Source organism: Protopterus annectens, chromosome 1.part1 (assembly GCF_019279795.1).
Source record: "Protopterus annectens isolate FY-2018-M chromosome 1.part1, PAN1.0, whole genome shotgun sequence".
Classification (NCBI taxonomy): Eukaryota; Metazoa; Chordata; order Ceratodontiformes; family Protopteridae; genus Protopterus; species Protopterus annectens.
This window is the reverse complement of record NC_056726.1, coordinates 811,059,310-811,079,919: the sequence shown is the minus strand read 5'-3', so window position 1 is coordinate 811,079,919 and position 20,610 is coordinate 811,059,310. Positions and strand designations below refer to the sequence as shown.

The 20,610-nt window shown below is 42.6% G+C and overlaps 1 protein-coding gene across 1 annotated transcript in view; it reads left to right on the top strand.

Moving 5' to 3' along the window:
• Positions 1 to 20,610, top strand: part of LOC122807429 (cyclic AMP-responsive element-binding protein 3-like protein 3) — a 335,960-nt gene that overhangs the window by 157,620 nt on the left and 157,730 nt on the right. Inside the window, exon 6 of the mRNA XM_044078438.1 lies at positions 400 to 506. Within this exon, the coding sequence (XP_043934373.1) occupies positions 400 to 506 (107 nt within the window). The remainder of the gene's footprint in view (positions 1 to 399; positions 507 to 20,610) is intronic.

The window sequence follows — 20,610 nt, the reverse complement described above, 5'->3', positions numbered from 1 at the left end:
TTCCTTACAATAGGGCCATCTTGCTGAGGATATTTAATGTTATGGTAAGTTCTTGCACAACCATACTTTATTCTGTCTCTACCAGGTATGGCTTTTGATGCTTGCACAGGATTGGCACTGTGAAGTCTGAATGAATTTCCATACTAGACAAAAAAAATCCCCCAAAGAAGGAGGGGTAATAGTGTACCACTTATCCATGCTCTGAACACTGGATAATTTTTTTCACTGTTATCTGTGTCATGATGTGTGATTTTGTCTCATTGGTTTTTGCTGAATGGATTCTAGTGGAAGCCACTGTCAGTTGTATTTCCTCAGCTTTGAGGGTCAAAAGATGCCAGAAATGATGGCTGCATACACCAGTGTTTGACACAGTGGAATAAAGTTCATCTTTCTTTCCAGTCTGAAGAGCGGATTTTGAAGAGAGTTCGAAGAAAGATAAGAAACAAGCAGTCTGCCCAGGAAAGTCGCAAAAAGAAGAAACAGTATGTTGATGGTCTGGAGAGCAGGTAAGTTGAGCAACTACAACAAGAGTAAGCAAAACTAAACAATTGCAGAAAAGTTTACAATTTGAACAAAGCATTTGGTAAAAACTCATTGATAGGGTGGAGATTTAAGCTTGTGGAGAGGGAGACAAAGTATTGAAAATTATGCTATGTATGCTAACAGTTGTTATTTTTTTAACATTTGTTAGCTATGGGGTGTATACATTCAAATGCTTATCATTACCTGTATTGACTAGGTGGTCTTAAGGTACCGAGTTTCCAAAGAATTTAGTTTAAAATATATGCCTCATGGAATTTAGACTACTTCTACTGCTTTTGTGTATTTGTCAAGCTTCCTGTCATGCCAATAATAGCTTCTACTTACGTAAGTAAGTTTGCTTCTTTATAGATTAAAGCTTACAACAAGGTGAGTCGTCTCACAGAAGGTATTGTTTAAGCTGTCACTCAGTGAAGGCATGATGGTGGTTTGTACTCCTTCACCTCTTTTGTGGCTTATAGGAACTGCATAGCAGCCAATAGAAGCTTGGTTTGTTGCATATTGAGTCTGAGATTTTGTATGTGTTGTTACAAGAATTAAGAAAACCATTTTGATTAGTGTGTGTGTGTGTGTGTGTGTGTGTCTGTGTGTGTGTGTTTATTTATATATATATATATATATATATATATATATATATATATATATATATAGAGAGAGAGAGAGAGAGAGATATTTATATATACACACACACATGCACAAGCCAGTGCATTTCTTTGTGCCAGTCCCAAGCCCGGATAAATGGGGAGGGTTGCGTCAGGAAGGGCATCCGGCGTAAAACCTCTGCCAAATTACTTATGCGGAGAACATTTCATATTTCCATACCGGATCGGTCGAGGCCCAGGTTAACAACGACCGCCACCAGTACTGTTAGCCAACAGGGTGCTGGCGGAAATTGGGCTACTTTTGGCCAAAGGAGAAGAGGAGGGGGAAGGCATGCCCGAAGGCAGGAAGAGAGGAGGAAGGGTAGGAGTGTAGTAGTGAGGGTAGGAACTTTGAATGTTGACAGCATGACTGGTATAGGGAGAGAGCTAGCTGATATGATGGAGAGAAGGAAGGTTGATATGTTGTGTGTGCAAGAGACCAGGGAAGGGAAGTAAGGCCAGGTGTATAGGAGGCGGGTTCAGATTGTTTTATCATGGTGTGGATGGCAGGAAAAATGGGGTAGGGGTTATCCTAAAGGAACAGTATGCCAAGAGTGTTTTGGAGGTGAAGAGAGTGTCTGATAGAGTGATGTTTATGAAGCTTGAAATTGATAGCGTAATGATGAATGTTGTTAGTGCATATGCTCCACAAGTTGGGTGTGCCATGGATGAGAAAGAAAAATTTTGGAGTGAGTTGGATGAAGTGGTGGTGAGTGTACCCAAGGGTGAGAGACTAGTGATTGGAGCGGACCTCAATGGGCATGTTGGTGAAGTGAACAGAGGGGATGAGGAAGTGATGGATAAGTATGGTGTTAAGGAGAGGAATGCAGAAGGTCAGATGATTGTGGATTTTGCGAAAAGGATAGACATGGCTGTGGTGAATACGTATTTTAAGAAGAGGGAGGAGCATAGGGTGATGTACAAGAGTGGAGGAAGATGCACTCAGGTGGATTATATCCTATGTAGGAGGGTCAGTCTGAAAGAGATTGGAGACTGTTAAGTGGTGACAGGGGAAAGTGTAGTTAAGCAGCATAGATTGGTGGTCTGTAGGATGACATTGGTCATCAAGAAGAGGAGGAGAAGTGTGAAAGCAGTATCAAGGATTAAATGGTGGAAGTTAAAAAAGGGTGATTGTGAGGTGGAGTTCAGAGAAGAGTTAAGACAGGCACTGGGAGGCAGTGAAGAGTTACCGAATAGCTGGGAAACTACAGCAGAGCTAGTAATGGTGACTGCTAGAAAGGTGTGTGGTGTGACATCTGAACAGAGGAAGGAGGACAAGGAGACCTGGTGGTGGAATGAGGAAGTACAGAAGAGTATACAGAGGAAGAGGCTGGCGAAGAAGAAGTGGGATTGCCAAAGAGATGAAGAAAGTAGACATGAGTATAAAGAGATGAGACGCATGGCAAAGAGAGAGGTGACGAAGGCTAAGGATAAGGCATATGGAGAGTTGTATGAGAGATTGGACACTAAAGAGGGAGAAAAGGACCTGTACCGATTGGTTAGACAGAGGGACAGAGCTGGGAAAGATGTGCAGCAGGTAAGGGTGATAAAGGATAGTGAGGGAAACGTACTCACAAGTGAGGAGAGTGTGTTGAGTAGATGGAAAGAGTACTTTGAAGGGCTGATGAATGAAGAGAATGAGAGAGAAAGAAGGTTGGATTATGTGGGGACAGTGAATCAGGAAGTGAAACAGATTAGCAAGGAGGAAGTATGGTCAGCTATGAAGAGGATGAAGAATGGAAAGGCTGTTGGCCCAGATGACATATCAGTGGAAGCATGGAGGTGCTTAGGGGAAATGGCAGTGGAATTTTTAACCAGATTGTTTAATGAAATTTTGGAAATTCAGAGGATGCCTGAGGAGTGGAGGAAAAAGTGTTTTGGTACTTATCTTTAAGAATAAGGGTGATGTGCGGAGATGCAGTAACTACAGAGGGATAAAATTGATCAGTCACAGCTTGAAGTTATGGGAAAGAGTAGTGGAAGCTAGGTTAAGAAGGGAGGTGATGATTACTGATCAGCAGTATGGTTTCATGCCAGGAAAGAGCACTACAGATGCAATATTTGCTCTGAGAGTGTTGTTGGAGAAATACAGAGAAGGTCAGAAGGAGTTGCATTGTGTCTTTGTGGACTTAGAGAAAGCATATGACAGGGTGCCTAGAGAGGAGTTGTGGTATTGTATGAGGAAGTCGGGAGTGGCAGAGAAGTATGTAAGAGTGGTACAGGATATGTACGAGGGTAGTGTGACATTGGTGAGGACTGCGGTGGGAGTGACAGATACGTTTAAGGTGGAGGTGGGATTACATCAAGGATCAGCTCTGAGCCCTTTCTTATTTGCAGTAGTGATGGACAGGTTGACAGATGAGATCAGACAGGAGGCCCAGTGGACTATGATGTTTGCAGATGACATTGTGATATGTAGCGAGAGTAGGGACCAGGTTGAGGAGACCCTGGAGAGGTGGAGATATGCTTTAGAGAGTAGAGGAATGAAGGTCAGCAGGGCTAAAACAGATTATATGTGTGTAAATGTGAGGGGGGTAGAGGAATGGTGAGGATGTAGGAAGTAGAGTTGGTAAAGGTGGATGAGTTTAAGTACTTGGGATCAATATTTCAGAGTAATGGTGAGTATGGAAGAGAGGTGAAGAAGAGAATACAGGCAGGGTGGAATGGGTGGAGAAGAGTGTCAGGAATGATTTGTGACAGACTGGTACCAGTAAGAGTGAAAGGGAAGGTCTACAAAAGGGTAGTGAGACCAGCTATGTTATATGGGTTGGAGACAGTGGCACTGACAAAAAGGCATGAGTCAGAGCTGGATGTGGGAGAGTTAAAGATATTAAGATTTGCACTGTGTGTGACTAGGATGGACAGGATTAGGAATTAGTATATTAGAGGATCAGCTCGGGTTGGACAGTTTGGAGACAAAGCAAGAGAGGCGAGATTGCGTTGGTTTGGACATGTGCTGAGGAGGGTTGCTGGGTATATTGGGAAAAGGATGCTAAGGATGGAGCTGCCAGGTAAGAGGAAAAGAGGAAGGCCTAAGATAAGGTTTATGGATGTGGTGAGAGAGGACATGCAGGCGGTTGGTGTGAAAGAGCGTGATGCAGAGGACAGGAAGAAATGGAAACAGAAGATCCGCTGTGGCGACCCCTAACGGGAACAGCCGAAAGAAGATGATGATGATGTGTGTGTGTGTGTGCGCGCGTGCATGTGTAAGAACTGAAAGGACTGTAGAATACCAGAATTTGAAATATATGTAGATCAACTTACCTAAAGACCGAAGACCAAATTGCTGAGTGGGAAATACCAGAACTTCAGAATACCAATTACTGATGTGTGAATGTCAGTAATGCGAAAATGTAGTGCATTAATCCCTCTAAGGTAGAAAAGTACCACGGACGTGGGGATTGGTATACAGTGATGATCAGGAAAATCACTTACTATATTGCAGCACAACTGCATACAGAAACAAATAAAAGACAAACCATATTAGTCTACTCCAAATATAAGCAGGTGGCAAGCCCCCTGCATCCCCCACACCCCTTGCTACTTAAATATTTCAACTCTGAGATCGCACTTCATTACACTAAGATGGGTTATGTTGTAGTAAAGTAAATTAAAAGGGAACATAACTAAGGTTGCAACAGGCAGTCATGAAGCACGTAATGGTATGTTTGCCATTTTCTTCTGTGAAGTGTCATCTCGGAGTTGATAGTGTAATTGTAAAAGAGTTATATGTCTCTTTATGTAGTTGTGCTGCAATATAGTAAGTGTTGGTGTCCTGTATGTTTTTCTATATTATGAGATTCAGTATTATGAACTTTCGAGATTTTGGGTTCAGTATTTTGAGATTCTAGATTTTGAGCTTTCAAGATTTAGAAGTGGGCCCATATATATATATATATATATATATATATATATATATATATATATATATATATATATATATATATATATAAAAAACAAAGAATGGAAAGAAATGTAGACTACCAGAATGGAAGTAATTGGCAGAAACTGGAATGGAGGTGTAATGAATATCTTTATCTGTTAATTACCAGTTACCCAGAATTGTGCTGAATAGCTGCCAGTCTCTCCTTTAGGTACCAAACCTTCTTGTACCTTTCAGAATAAAATTCTGCACACACTGTAGTTTGGTTAAGAATGCTTTATTAGGTACAGTGGAGGTAGATGTTGACAATATCTTAATTAGATCTTACTGCATCCAATAACAGTGCTGATAAACTGAAACAGACTGAATTTTAATGTCCAGGCGGCTGCAGTGGTGCAGCGGTTAGCGTTGCTGCCTCACAGCAAGAGGCTCTCCAGTTCAATCCTCGGCAGGGATGCCTTTTGTGCAGAGTCTGCATGTCCTCCCTGTGGTCGTGTGGGTTTCCTCCAGGTGCTCCGGTTTCCTCCCACATCCAAAAGACATGCTGTAGGTGGATTGGACACTTTAAATTGGCGCAAGGTGTGAGTACATGCATGTGTGTGCCTTCTGTGGAAGGTTGGGTGCCGGGCTGGCAACTCGACACCGTAAAAACTCCACTGCCCATCATAAGAGGACAGGTGAACCGCTGTGGTGATCCCTAACTAGGAAAAGCCAAAAGAAGAAGAAGACTGAATTATACTGTCCATAGCTTCTGCACTCAGAATGTCAGATCTTACTGTCTCAAATACCAGTGCTTATAAACTGAAAGAGACTAAATTATAATGCCCATAGCTTCTGCATTTATTGTACTCAGAATTATTATTTTCCTCCTGAATAATGTAATTAATATTCTGAGGTGTCAGTCGAGTGTCTGTAGCTGGCACTGCAATGACTTTATGCTTATTAGTTTGAACTAACTGACTCCTGTATGTAAAGTATTTGTCATAATAATACCAAAACTCTGTAAATTTGTACACACCTGTTTAACCTGGTTCCCAAGTCTGTCTGTAGTTAATATGCTGTACATTCTGTTAGCGCATTTTAATCTTGTCAATATTCTTGACTGAAGATTACTGAAACATTCCTTTCTACTGAATCTGCATGTGAAATGTAAAATGAACGTATACATCTGCTTTAATATGGCTGCATTTCTAGGCCTATACAAAGAGAATGAGTGAAACCTAATCTTAATATATATATATATATATATATATATATATATATATATATATATATATATATATATATATATATATATAGACACGTGTGTGTGTGTGTGTGTGTGTGTGTGTGTATATATATATATATATATATATATATAAGTATGCATGGATTTGGTCGTAAGGCCAATTGTCAAACGCACGTCAAACTGCAGAACTCCAGTACAGCATAATTGCGAACGCAATTATGTCAAAATGCCAAACATCCCCCCTTTTGACCCATGGTAGCGCTTGTTTAGGTGGTAGAGTGGTCGGAAATGTCGAATTTTATATGACATTCCGACCGTTAGACATCTAAATTTTCGACATTTAAGTTTGGAAAACACCCTGTTCGACAGTTGGCAGTACGACGGGTTCCAGCGTGTAGATCGCGAGACGACTGCCCACGGGCTACATCGCCGAAACAAGAAGGCCGCGGCACCGCTAGATCGTAGAGCGGTGCGGTCGAAAGACAGACCTGCCGTCGGAACCCACGTCGGAAGAGAAACAGACACATAGTGATATCCCCTAAAGCAGCTACGCTGCAAAACCAAATCAGTAAAAAGCGCGTAATACAAACACACACGGCAACTAAGTAATAAATATCATAGCATACAAACACAAATACCCCACCCATACACATCACTCAAGTTAACACAAGCACAGATACTCCACTCATAAACATCACTCAAGTAAACACAAGCACAAATACCCCACGCATACACAATACATAAGTAAACACAAGCACAAATACCACACGCATACACAATACATAAGTAAACACAAGCACAGATACCCCACGCATACACAGTACACAAGTACAGTGTAAACAACTTACCAGTAGATCAGCTGAGATCCAGGCAAACCCGAACTGTAAACAGTCACAGTAGACCAGAGATATAATCCACAGTAGCAGCAGCTGCAGCATTGTCTTTGTACATGCGCATTCACATCCAGTATGTCCCTGTGTAGATGTAGCACGTTCACAGATCAGTGATAGTAAAAGTTGAACTGCAACTGGAATAGCACAGATAGTGACTGGAGTTCAACAAAAGGAGAAGATTTCAGACTTCAGACCCCTTAGAAAGCACATGCTACTGTAGGAGCATGTATAGTCAAAACTAACAAACTATGCACAGCACTTTACACAGACTGTGCCACTGGTTAACAGTATTTGGAATAAGTCCATTCCAAGTCACAGACATATTGCTGTACAGCCATAAGTGCAACACACAGCATCTGTTCAGGTATGGCCCCCCTAGTAAAATGGCAGGTGGGAACTGTGAAGCAGGGAACAATGCCAAACAGGAGTGTCAGCCCCCACACCTAGTCTACAGCTGCATGTGTGTTTGGTAAGTTCTGGAAAACCCATCCAGTGTCTCCTGGGGCTGGTGTACAAAGGTATGTAGGCCCATTCAGGCAGGGAAGGGTGCAACACTGAGCAACTTCCCTAAATAACCTCTGTTACTGAAACTGAGATAGGGCCCCATGCCCTGATTGGCTAGCAGGTACAACTGGGAGTTAAAAGGGACATGTACACTACATGTAGAAACTGTGTTTGTATCAGGACAGGTGGATGCTTACCACAGTATATGCATTTGTTAGCCCCATGGCTGTCTAAACTGCATATAGTCACTCCATAGCATGACAAGCAGATAGACGAACCTGTACTATTGACATTTGCACAGTAAGCTGTTTCAGGCAGTACGACAACACAGGGTCCAACACAGGGCAGTGTAAATATTGGTACAACTGATAGTGATTTGTAGCAGTGACATCTGTACATCCAGTTCTAACTATACCTGCTGTGATGGATACTGAGAGGCCATCTACAAGTGCTGTTACCATGATGGAAGCTATGTACCGGTATAGCCCTGGTCAGCTTGGCAACAAGTATAGCACAGTGCCCAGCCAACGGGGCAAACCAATGTTGGTAGTGAAGGGATACCTCTACCATTTGGAGCGTGAACTGCCACCTAAACGGTACTGGGCATGTATTGAGCGGAGACTACAGGCCTGTAGAGGTCATGCCATCACTGTACGGCAGGAAGAAGGCGAGGAACTGCTGAAATCACTGCCTCACCAGCACGGGCCAGATGCAACAATAGCCCAGGTTGCTACACTGCGAGCAGAACTGCGGCAGAGGGCGGTAACTGGTAGTGAGTTGCCAAGTTTGGTGATGCAGAGTGTCCTAGGCACAGCAGATGAGAATGTACTTCAGGAGATGCCTTGCCGTGCCACATTGCATCGTAGCATAACCAGGGTACGTCAGAGAGCACGTGCAGCAATGAGCACACCTCCAGTAACACTCGTAGATATTGATGTCAGTCACTATCCACTCCGTAGTGGCAACTTTATCCTCCGTTGAAGATCTGATATGGATGGGACGGATTCCTTGGTTCTACTTACAACAGCACAGAACCTAATTGATCTGTGTAGAGCTGACATCATTCTTGCTGATGGCACCTTCCCTACAAGAGCCAATATATGTCGTCAGCTATATACATTACATGCATGGCTATATTGGGACTCACACCTCAACAAGGATTGTCCCCCTGGTGTACTGTCTCATGACAATGAAGTCAGAGTCTGCATACTACAATATGTGGGAGATACTGAAGAGTATGACTGCAGAACAGGACTGTACCCTGGCTCCACAGTATATAATGACTGATTTCGAGAAGGCAGCGATCCGTGCCAGCCGTAAGGCATTTCCAAAGGGTATTCTGAAAGGGTGCCTTTTCCACTTTGCACAGATCATTTGGCGCCAGATCCAGCATAACCACCTTGTAGCCCTGTATGGTACAGACACTGCATTTTCCATTGCCATACGCAAGCTGATTGCGTTGGCATTTCTACCAGTTGAGGATGTTGTCCCTGCATTTGTGGACATTGTGGCTATGTTACCTGAATGTGCACGGCCTGTTGGGGTATCCCTGGATCATCATTATGTGCGAGGCCGACCACGCAAGTATGCATCCGCTGCTCCTCACAGCAACGACTACCATCATCCTATCCTTTACGGTTCTGGAATGTTAGTGATGTGACCGGCGTGGACTTCCCACATACTAATAACCAGGTAGAGGCATGGCATCGTCGGCTGAAAGTGTTACTGGGATGACCTACTGTGCAGCTATCTGATTGACTGTCCTCCAACAGGAACAGAACTTGACAGATACCCGTCGAGAATCTCTGTTGCGGGGGATGCCTGTGACACCACGTAGGAAGGCAATTGTTGTAAGGGAGCGTCGTCTAAAACACATCTTGCAACATAAGTGTGACTATAGTTATGTGCAGGATTTTCTCCGTGCTGTGGCACATTTCTATAAGTTATGATTATATCATGGTTTAGTATGCACCAAGCACTTCCCACATCACTTTACATTTTGCATTAATAAAGGCTTTGCCCACAGCACACAGGTTTCAGTGTAGCACTTTGATGCCCACTTGGCATCCTATTCTAGGCACATGTTACAGTGTTAGTTGCACACGGTGTTTTCTAGGGGGTGTAGTGTGTAGATCACATACGGGGTTTTTGTCTCACACCTGTGGTTAGGGTGCAGGGGGTTCCTTTATTTTCACAGGGAATTGTCTGCAGGCATTTGTCACTGCAGCTAAACTTCTATACTGCCATCTGTCCACATCCAGTTGTCTCACAGTGGGTTGTCGCACTGCCTAGGTGCCTGAACCCCAGTACGACCAATATATATATATATATATATATATATATATATATATATATATATATATATATATATATATATATATATATATATATATACATACACACAGACACACGTACATATATAGATATAATATACATATATACATATATATATATATATATATATATATATATATGTGTGTGTGTGTGTATATATATATATATGTATGTATCTATATATATATATATATATATATATATATATATATATATATATATATAAATATAGATTTATATATCTCTTTATATTTAGATATGTAGATATATTTTCAAATTTAATTATGGTCACAGTTCACGTGATCTGAAAAGTGAAATGGTGTTTCATTTGATCTAAACCACAAACATCTGAATCACATTTGGTCAAAAACAATATTAGCTTGTAGAAAATGGCTGTTTTTGATTTGAGTTCAGAGGTTAGGCATAGGTTCATAGATAGGTACTAGGCTATCGGCCCAGAGGCCTACGTAAGCCTAGCCAACAAGGTTCCCTGGCTTACGCCACCCAAGAAATTTATTTTCCTGTGCCACTGTCGAGCAGAGACACAGAAGTGATCCCTGGGGTGTATTTCCTATTTCACATCCACTCATCAAGATTTTTCTTGAAAAGTGCTAATGAAGAACTTTGCTTGACATAGATAGGTAGCCTGTTCCAGAGTATGGGAAGTCTCTGGGACAGGAATCTATCCCTCCAGCATGTCCTTTTTATTGTGGTGACGAGGTCTAGGTTCCTAGAGCATGTAGCTCGGAGGGATTGGGATTTCTTTAGGTGTAGCATGTCCAACAGCTGTGGGTTTGACATAGCTTTATATGTTAAGCAGAGATCACCTCGAATTAGGTTATATGCTATGGAGTAAAGCTGGAGTTTTTTGAGACGGTCAGTGTAGGGCATTTGTTTGAGGCCAGTAATCCTCTTTGTGAGGTACTTCTGTGGCCTGTCCAGCTGCTGCAGATGTATTGTGAGGTACATTCCAAAAGGGGCGTTGTACTCTATAATGGGTCTAATGAGTGTCGAGTAGAGGGGAACAATGACCTCTTTTTTCCTGGATGAGAACCCTTTTATGATGAGGTATGCCATGTAGAAGGACTTCCTGACTACTGTGGCAATGTGACTATCAAAGGAGAGACTACTGTCCACCTGGGTCCCAAGGTCTCTTATCACACATTCGGTGTTAAATAGATTGCTGCCTATGTGGTAGTTCATGGGTACAGAGTTTTTGCCAAAGGGGATGACACTGCACTTTTTGGCATTGAGCTTGATGCCATGGCTCTGACACCAGGCATCTGTCTCAGCGAGGCCCTTTTGTAGGATGTCCACATCATTTGGGGACTTGACTATGGCTCCTAGTTTGCAGTAATCTGCGAACTTCGTTAGCCAGAGGCCTTCTGTGTTAGCCTGTACTTCAGGGAAGTAGATACCAAACAGGAGAGGTCCCAGGACTGAACCCTGTGGTACTCCACTTGTCATTGGTTTGAGGTCAGATTTGGAGTCTGCAACTTTTACAGCATGGGTTCTGTCAGTGAGCCAATTGGCAACCCATCTTGTGACGTAGGGATTTATATCTAGTTTAGTGAGTTTAGCTATAATTCCAGAATGGGGGATGGTGTTGAAAGCCTTGGCGAGGTCAAGATAGGCTGTGCGAACCAACTTAACCTCATCTACGGCTTTGGTGACTGCCTCAAAGAAGTCGATCAGGTTCAGGAGGCATGATATGCTTTTCACAAACCCAAACTGGGTGGGATCCAGAGTTTGGAGGTTACCAATGTCTTTGTTTATGAGTTCCATGATGATACATTCCATGGCCTTGCAGACCAGGCTCATCAGACTAATTTTAAGGAGTGCCTCGAGGAAGTGCATTTTGAGATTTAGACTTCTAGCATTGAGTAGCATTACCCTCAGTTTTTGCTTGCCTGTTCCTGTTACAGTGGTGAATTTGTCATTTGAACCTTGCCTAAAAAAGGCACTATAGGGGCGGTAAGAGCCTTAGCCAGTATCTAGAATCCCAGGGGCGACAGGTGCAGGCCATCTCTGGCATCGTGGTCTGGCAACCATGTCATCCCAAGCAGACAGATACTGGATCCCCTTAGAATGACACCAGAAGCTTAGCCAGTTGTTGAAGTCATTAATTTTGACCTTGTTCTGCGGTATCATTCTGGGTGATGACAGAATGCTACTCAGGGCTATGGTCATACCTGCCTGGGCTACAAGATCGGAGAGCTCTTCCATGTCTCTTTTCATGTAGTCCAGGGAGGTATGTCTCAGGTCATTCACACCAACATGGACAATGACAGAGTCATATTTGTACATGTTGTGGAGTGACCTGAGTGCGTGGGTTATGTCATGGATCCTGGTACTCGACAGCCAGCTGACAGTAACCTTCTCCTTGTTTAGCCTGTTAAGTGGGACATCAGTGTGCATGACTATAGAGTCACCTATGACTAGTGTGTTGGGTACGTTGTTTTGCCTTATTGGCTATGGTTGAGTGGCACACTGAGTCTGTGGGCTATGTGTCATTTGGGTTGGGTTGGGGGGATGGAGGTTGCTTGTGTTTCTGCTTTGGAGGTCTCTGTTGCTTAGACAGATTATTATTGAGAGCCTCCGTGAATGTTTTTGTATTACTATGTGTGGATTTTGGTGGTGTAGATTTAGTGAGACTATGTGGTGAGTGTGGTGTGGTGCAAATGTGTACCTTCTCCTCTTGACTGTCAAGTTCAGTCTTGGTTGGAGAGAGCTTTATCTCCAGTTTGGCTAGATAAGTGCATCTCTCACAGGTTGTAGTGTTGGGTGGTAGGAGGAGAGGGTTGTCTGTGTACATGAAGTAATATCTACATTGCCTCAAGATGCCCAGATTCATCAGATAGACAGGAGAGAACATTGGGAGCTGACCACTGGACATGCCTGAATAAAAAACTATTTTTCTCTAGATAAGTAAGGAAAGTGAGTACAAGAGCTGTTTTTCTCTAAGCAAGTGAGAAAAGTAAGTACAAAAACTGTTTTCCTCTAGGTAATGAGGAAGGTTCAGTGCTATAGTAATTAGTAGCTTATTTAGTGCTTACAAGTTCTGAACAAGTGCTGAGCACGAATAAGCAAATTTAAGTGCTAAAACTAAGAATCTGTATCTGGGCTAAACTAGTTACAGGAAAGGGGGGAAACAAGTGCAAATGTGGGCTTTTAAATCAGAAAGTTGAGAGAAATGGAAAAGATTGCTCAAACGGCCATAACTACAATTTCTGGGCCAGAACTACTCATTATGCGGTAGACAGGTTACCTAGTGCTTACCACTCCCATTGATAAGCTAGAAGGCTTCCCTCCAAAATAGAAAGGCTTGGGGGGCTCAGAAGCTTACATACAGTCCTGTATACAGCAAATCTGTATCTGGACTGCACTAGTTACAGGAAAGGTAGGAAACAGGCTTACACTATTTTTTTTATAGAAAAGTAGCTAAAACAGCAGTAAAAACAATTTACATGCAGTGCAAGCTAGCATACTTGAGTATGTAGCAATATTAGACCAAACACAGTTTAAAAAATGCAATTAAATTAAAAAGGACCAAAAGCAAGTGCAGAAGGAGTTTATTAAGTAGAATATGGGAAAGAGATGGGACTGGGGAGTGTCCCAGATCAAATCTACAGTGGGGTGGGCAACTGCAAAAGCCACCAAATTTAAACTACGAGCCAGAAATAGGGAGGGGGGGGTGGGACAAAACACTTTCAGCAGAGATCTGAAAAACTATAAGCAACAATTAACAGTACAAACTCTAAAACCATAAAAATATATATACTTAGCTCTGTATATTTCCAGATAGATTGAAAAGCAGTCTCTCAGAACACAGGTTCCAGCAACGAAATGCAGGCTGTTACTAACAGGTCTAATTTTATGCAAATGATCCTTGAGTTAGATAACACACAAGCTGTAAAAAACAGTTATACCAACTGAAGACACAGCAGAAAATAGGGGAAGGTGGGGAAAACACTTTCAGCAGAGATCTGAAAAACTGTAGGCAACAATTAACAGTACAAACTCTAAAACCAAAAAACTATACTTAGCTCTCTATATTTCCAGATAGATTGAAAAGCAGTCTCTCAGAACACATGTTCCAGCAATGAAATGCAGGCTGTTACTAACAGGTCTAATTTTATGCAAGTATGCATTATATTATATTATGCATTATAATGAAAATTAGTATAATCATTAGTTTATTCCTAATGTTCACTGTTAAATTGTAACTCTGTGTATAGAAGTTTGTCTGTGCATGCCAGCAGTAATTCAGTGTATCAAGTGTTTTGTTTTCTCAGCAGTTGTACAACTGTGGAGTTAGTATATTTAAGTTAAGGGTGTGTGCGTGGGGGGGGAGTGCAGGGGGCTTGCCCCTTACAAACAAATCTTTTGAAGATATATTTAGTGAATGTGACAGTTTCAATGAAATGTGTTTCAGTGTTTTGTGCTTTAGCTCAATTGAGTTTTTGAACAAATGAACCACAGCTTTTTTGTTAGATTAAATTAACTTTAGATCAAATGAACCATGATGATATGTACACACTCAAAAACAAGTGTGTGTCTACATAATCTTTGCTATACCTCTTACTTAAATGAACTTGAGTCCCTTTCTGTTAAACCCAACACCATACACATGGGTAACTTCAACTACCCCACTATAAACTGGGAATTGTGCACAACTTCAAGCTTGTAGGTACGACAATTCCTGGACTTTGTCAAACAAATGCCCTAAACCATCTAGTCTGTACTCCTGTTAGGGGTGCCATTATCCTTCACTTAGACCTTACCAACATGGGTGAATGTTGCACCCCCCCCCCCTTGAGTTTAATGTCATCACTGGTCAGGTCAGACTGTTAAAGCTGTCCCCTTTGAAATAAAATAAAACCTAGGGCACCAAGTAATCCTGGAGCTTTTTATTCCAAGGCAAACTTTCCACTCTTGAGTGACACCCTGGCAAAATTTAAAGTCCACCCAAACCCAGAGAACACAGTTGCTTATGTGGAGTCCTTCACAAAAAAAATTTCAATCAGAGGCAGCAGTACCTATCCAAAATAAGCACAAGATGAACTCAAAAAACAAGCCACCCTGATGGGATTCCAACATTAGCAGGGTGTATAACAAAATGAAGAAGATCATGACCAAAAGTAGGAAATGCAGTGCCCAGCAAGGTAAGAACTCCTCATCAAACTAAATAAACAGTGCAGGAGACGAAGTGTATCAAAGCCAAATTTGGGCTAAGAGCAACCACAAAGCATTCTTCGGCTATGTCGAAAACATCAGAAGCAGTACACAACATGTGCCAAACTAATTGTTAATGGAACCACCCATACTGAGCTGGTGGATGTGGGCAAACCTACTAACAAAAAAAAATGAATCTCCAGTTTTACCCCATTTGCACCTCAGAGGTACCTCTAACCAAAGCTCTCTTAGCCATCAGTAGGTCTTCAATGAACTCTTCCATGTCAAAAACACTACTACACTAGGATCTGATAATGATAATGATCATGCCTACTTAATAGCATGAACATGACCTATCAGGCCCACTAGAAGCACTATTCATTCATAGCCTCCACACAAACTTCATGCCAAGAAATTTTATAGGAAATCTAGCTTATTTTTAGACTTGCTATTACATCAGTTGCAGTACTTGTGAAATTCTTTGTAGCATACTCCGTTATAAATCTTATGCTTTTTTTGTTCTTGTTGAGCAGATGGAAAGAGTACTTTGAGGGGTTGATGAATAAAGAGAATGAGAGGGAGAGAAGGTTGGATGATGTGGGGATAGTGAATCATGAAGTGAAATGGATTAGCAAGGAGGAAGTAAGTATAGCTATGAAGAGGATGAAGAATGGAAAGTCTATTGGTACAGATGACATACCTGTGGAAGCATGGAGGTGTTTAGGTGAAATGGCAGTGGAGTTTCTAACTAGATTGTTTAATGAAATCTTGGAAAGTGAGAGGATGCCTGTGGAATGGAGAAAACTGATCTTTAAGAATAAGGGTGATGTGCAGAGCTGTAATAACTACAGAGGGATTAAATTGATCAGTCACAGCATGAAGTTATGGGAAAGAGTAGTGGAAGCTAGGTTAAGAAGGGAGGTGATGATTAGTGATCAGCAGTATGGTTTCATGCCGGGAAAGAGCACTACAGATGTGATGTTTGCTCTGAGAGTGTTGATGGAGAAGTACAGAGAAGGTCAGAAGGAGTTGCATTGTGTTTTTGTAGACTTAGAGAAAACATATGACAGGGTGCGTAGAGAGGAGTTGTGGTATTGTATGAGGAGGTTGGGAGTGTCGGAGAAGTATGTAAGAGTGGTACAGGATATGTATGAGGGTAGTGTGACAGCGGTGAGGTCTGCGGTGGGAGTGACGGATGCATTTAAGGTGGAGGTGGGATTACATCAAGGATCAGCTCTGAGCCCTTTCTTATTTGCAGTGGTGATGGACAGGTTGACAGACGAGAGCAGACAGTAGTCCCCGTGGACTATGATGTTTGCAGATGACATTGTGATCTGTAGTGAGAGTAGGGAACAGGTGGAGGAGACCTTGGAGAGCTGGAGATATGCTGTAGAAAGAAGAGGAATGAAGGTCAGCACAACTAAGACAAAATATATGTGTGTGAATGAGAGGGAGGATAGAGGAATGGTGAGGTGGCGAAGGTGGCTGAGTTTAAATACTTGGGAACAATAGTTCAGAGTAATGGTGAGTGTGGAGGAGAGGTGAAGAAAAGTGTACAGGCAGGATGGAGTGGGTGGAGAAGAGTGTCAGGAGTGATTTGTGACAGACGAGTACCAGTGAGAGTGAAAGGGAAGGACTACAAGAGGGTAGTGAGACCAGCTATGTTATATAGGTTGGAGACAGTGGCATTGACAAAAAGGCAAAAGTTTGAGCTGGATGTGGCAGAGTTAAAGATGCTAAGATTTGCACTGGGCGTGATGAGGGTGGACAGAATTAGGAATAAGTATATTAGAGGGTCATCCCAGGTTGGAAGGTTTGGAGACAAAGCCAGAGAGGCAAGATTACGTTGGTTTGGACATGTGCTGAGGAGGGATGCTGAGTATATTGGGAAAAAGTTGCTAAGGATGAAGTTACCAGGTAATAGAAAAAGAGAAAGGCCTAAGGTAAGGTTTATGGATGTAGTGAGAGAGAACATGCAGGTGGTTGGTGTGACAGAGCACGATGCAGAGGACAGGAAGAAATGGAAAGAGATTATCCGCTGTGGCGACCCCTAACGGGAGCAGCTGAAAGAAGATGATGACCAGGCTGTGGAAATGACAGCATGTCTTGGCCTAGGTGTTGAATGACCGCCATAATTTGTTTACCATTAAGCAGAAGCAGGGTGACTAGATACTCCAATGGTGACCTCACTTTGGGCTTAAGCACAAGAAAGGACATAAATTGTTTTACTGACACCATCAGTCCTGTGATCTTAGTAGAGTAAAACATTAAGTACACAGTTTAATAAAAGGTAAGTGAATCTAAAATATATCTGTATAGATGTTTGTTTGTTTGTTTTTCGGCTTTTCCCGGTAAGGGGTCGCCACAGCGGAACTCCGGTCCACTAATGATTAGCAGTAGATTTTTCTGAAATGCCGAGGTGCCAGCTCGACGCCCAACCTTCAACGAAGGCACGCCCATTTACGCACGCATGTCTTTCGAATGCTACCCAACCGTGGGGAGGACATGCAGACTCCACACAGAAGGCACTCCCAAGCCCAGCCAAAAATTGAATGGGAGAACCTCTTGCTCTGAGGTAACAACGCTACTGCTGTACCACCGCGGCATACAATATATCTGTATAAATAAAAAGGTATATTTCTTAAAACCTAGGGAGTTGTTTAAGTTGACAAATGCAAAACTTGTATGTAATTATATATGGGGAAGGGTAGATGTATTGCCAGAAAAATTTACGAACATTTGAGCTTGGTTAGTAAAGAAGATATGAACAATGCAATTATTCTATTAAATGTATGGATTTAAGAATTACATTTTTTTTGTCGGAGATAAAGATGAAAAATCACTAAGGGGGAATTGAATGACAGTATATCAATTAATAGTGTATTGAATACAAAGCCGTTGTAGTTTTGATTTAATTTTCATTAGATATCATTGTATACAAATACTTTTCAGTAGAATTGTGTTTTTTTATTCAGACGTACGTGTGTTTGTAGTTTTTATGTATTTTATTCAACTGTGTATTCAATGCTTTACCGAGTTAAAGGAGAACCGCACCCACAGGCTCAAAAAACATATTTATTTCATCATGGTGTGGTGTTTTCTACATTGTGCCACCACTCTGAGACTATTTACATGTTTTTAAATATTTTTATATGTAATTTATGAGTCTGACCACATGGGGTCTGGCATCTAAAAGTAATTCTGATTGTTTAGTCAGCCTCCAGGTATCCCATAATGCAGTGCTTTTCTGTAAAAAGTTACATCATGCAGGCCTATTTCTTCCAAAAGCTCCTGTCACTGCATTGATTTTACATGCATACACTGCTGTCTTTCAGTCAGTTAGTTTACAGTAACATTTCATGCTGTTCAATGACTACTTAAAACTCAAACAGTGTAAATGCCACAGAACAGACTTTCAAAGTGCTTTTTACCGCTGCTTCTTTTTAAAATGGCTAAACTGCAGCTTTTTTGTGAAGCCTGAATTCTACTACTTTGACTCATCTCCCATCCCCCTTCACACCCAACTTCCCTAGCTATCAAAGTGCTAAGGATAATTTGAGATATTACCGGCTGTGATTGACAGCTCACAGCAGGAGACTTGACTCATGTATTGCTTCCTTTTTCTAACCTTTACTTTCTGTATGGGTAGAGGAAGGACCAGGGAGCTGTGACATCACAGCATCACAGCATGGGTGGGTTTTTAGGATGGCCATGGTGATGTCAGTTTGGGGAGAGAATTGGACAGAAAACTACTTGTATTCAGTGGCCTTGAGGACATCAATGAATTGGAGATTTTGTCAGGGCAGGATAAAAGTTTTTTGAAAGTGAAACCACTACAGTAGAGTAAGGTACTATGTCCTTCAAGAATGCAACTGCAGTCATAACATGTGGGTTGTCCTGCCTCAGGCAGCCCTCGGTCGGCCGGATTCCAAAGTCTGGGTCCGACGTCGGCTGATGTCGCATTTCTCTCCGACGTCAGAGCGGCTGGAGTACATAAGCATCAGCCGACGCCATTTTCTTCAGTCTTTCTTGCCGCGCGGTGCCCAAAGCAAAAGCAGTTCGCAAGTGCCGGTCGGTCAGCTCCTGTATTCTACGATACCGAAGTCATCAAAAAAGCTAAGTACCCCGTTGGGGACCTTTTCTTGCCTCAGCCGATGTCAGAAATTACTGAAAAAGTTAACAATTGTCTTTTTTGTGGTAAACAAATACCTCATAAGGATTTCCACTCTTACTGCCTCCCTTGCCTGGGCCCAGACCACGACGTCTCGGCCTGTGTAGCCTGTGCTCGCTTCAGCAAGCGCACTCTCAGGCGCCGGGCGGAGTTCGCTGAAGATTTTTTCGGCGATAAATTTGCTTACACCATGCCGTCGGATCTTCCGACATCACAAACTCCCAAAAAGCGAAAAGACCGGGACCGACATCCTCGGCCCGTGTCTACCACCGACTCCACGCCAAAACCTAGCGCGAGTGCTCCGGTTCCCTCTGAGACAGTCTCTCCACCACTCCGAACCGAAGACACCGCATTACCGACGACTCCGATTCCAGACATTACTCCGCCAGTTATAGACTTTCCTCCGGATACCGAAACCAAGGAAATGCCCGAGACCATTGCTGTAGACAAGGTCACTCCTGCACGTGGAGCTGCCAGGCCTCCTATGGCCATGTCTATTAAGGCCTACACTAGGGCTAAGGCAGCCAGCAAAACAAAGCATATTACTTCCAAATCCTTACCTCAGCCGACTCCGGAGACACAAATTATGTCCACGGCTGCTGATTTGATTTCCATGATTAGAGGTTCACAGGCCCATCCTGAGAGAGCATCGCAGCCTCCTCCTGATAAAAGGCCCCGGGTTGAACCCTCTGACCCTTCTCCTTCAGATGAAGACTCTGAGGGCTCTGTCCACTCTGATAGCCAGGAAGAGCTCTTCCAGACCTATGAGGACTTGGATGCAGAAGATTCCATACCTTCGGCCTCCCCTCCTGAGGATATTTCTTTTGGGGAAGTTCTGCACACCATGAGGGAACATTTCAAGTGGCAGGGTCAGGAATATTCTGATTCTAGGAAACGCCTTAGGAGTTTCCTTAAGAAGCCTCAGCACGGGCCCTTAGCTATTCCTCCTGTACTTGATGTTCTGGATGATTTGTATTCTGATTCTAGTGCTACCCCTGATTCTTTCCTCCTGCTCCAGCCAAGCCAGACAGGTATTACAGGGTCCCAGAAACTCATTCCCATTTATTCAGGGCCCATACTGCTGATTTGGAAACTATTTCACAGGGGCCTAAAGGAGTTTCAGCCTCCACCTCAAAAAATCCCTTGCCCTCCAACAGGGAAGCAAGGTCATTAGAGAGATGGGGTAAAAAGGTTTACACTTCCACCACCTTATCTATGAGAGCTTTAAATTGCCTTTTTCA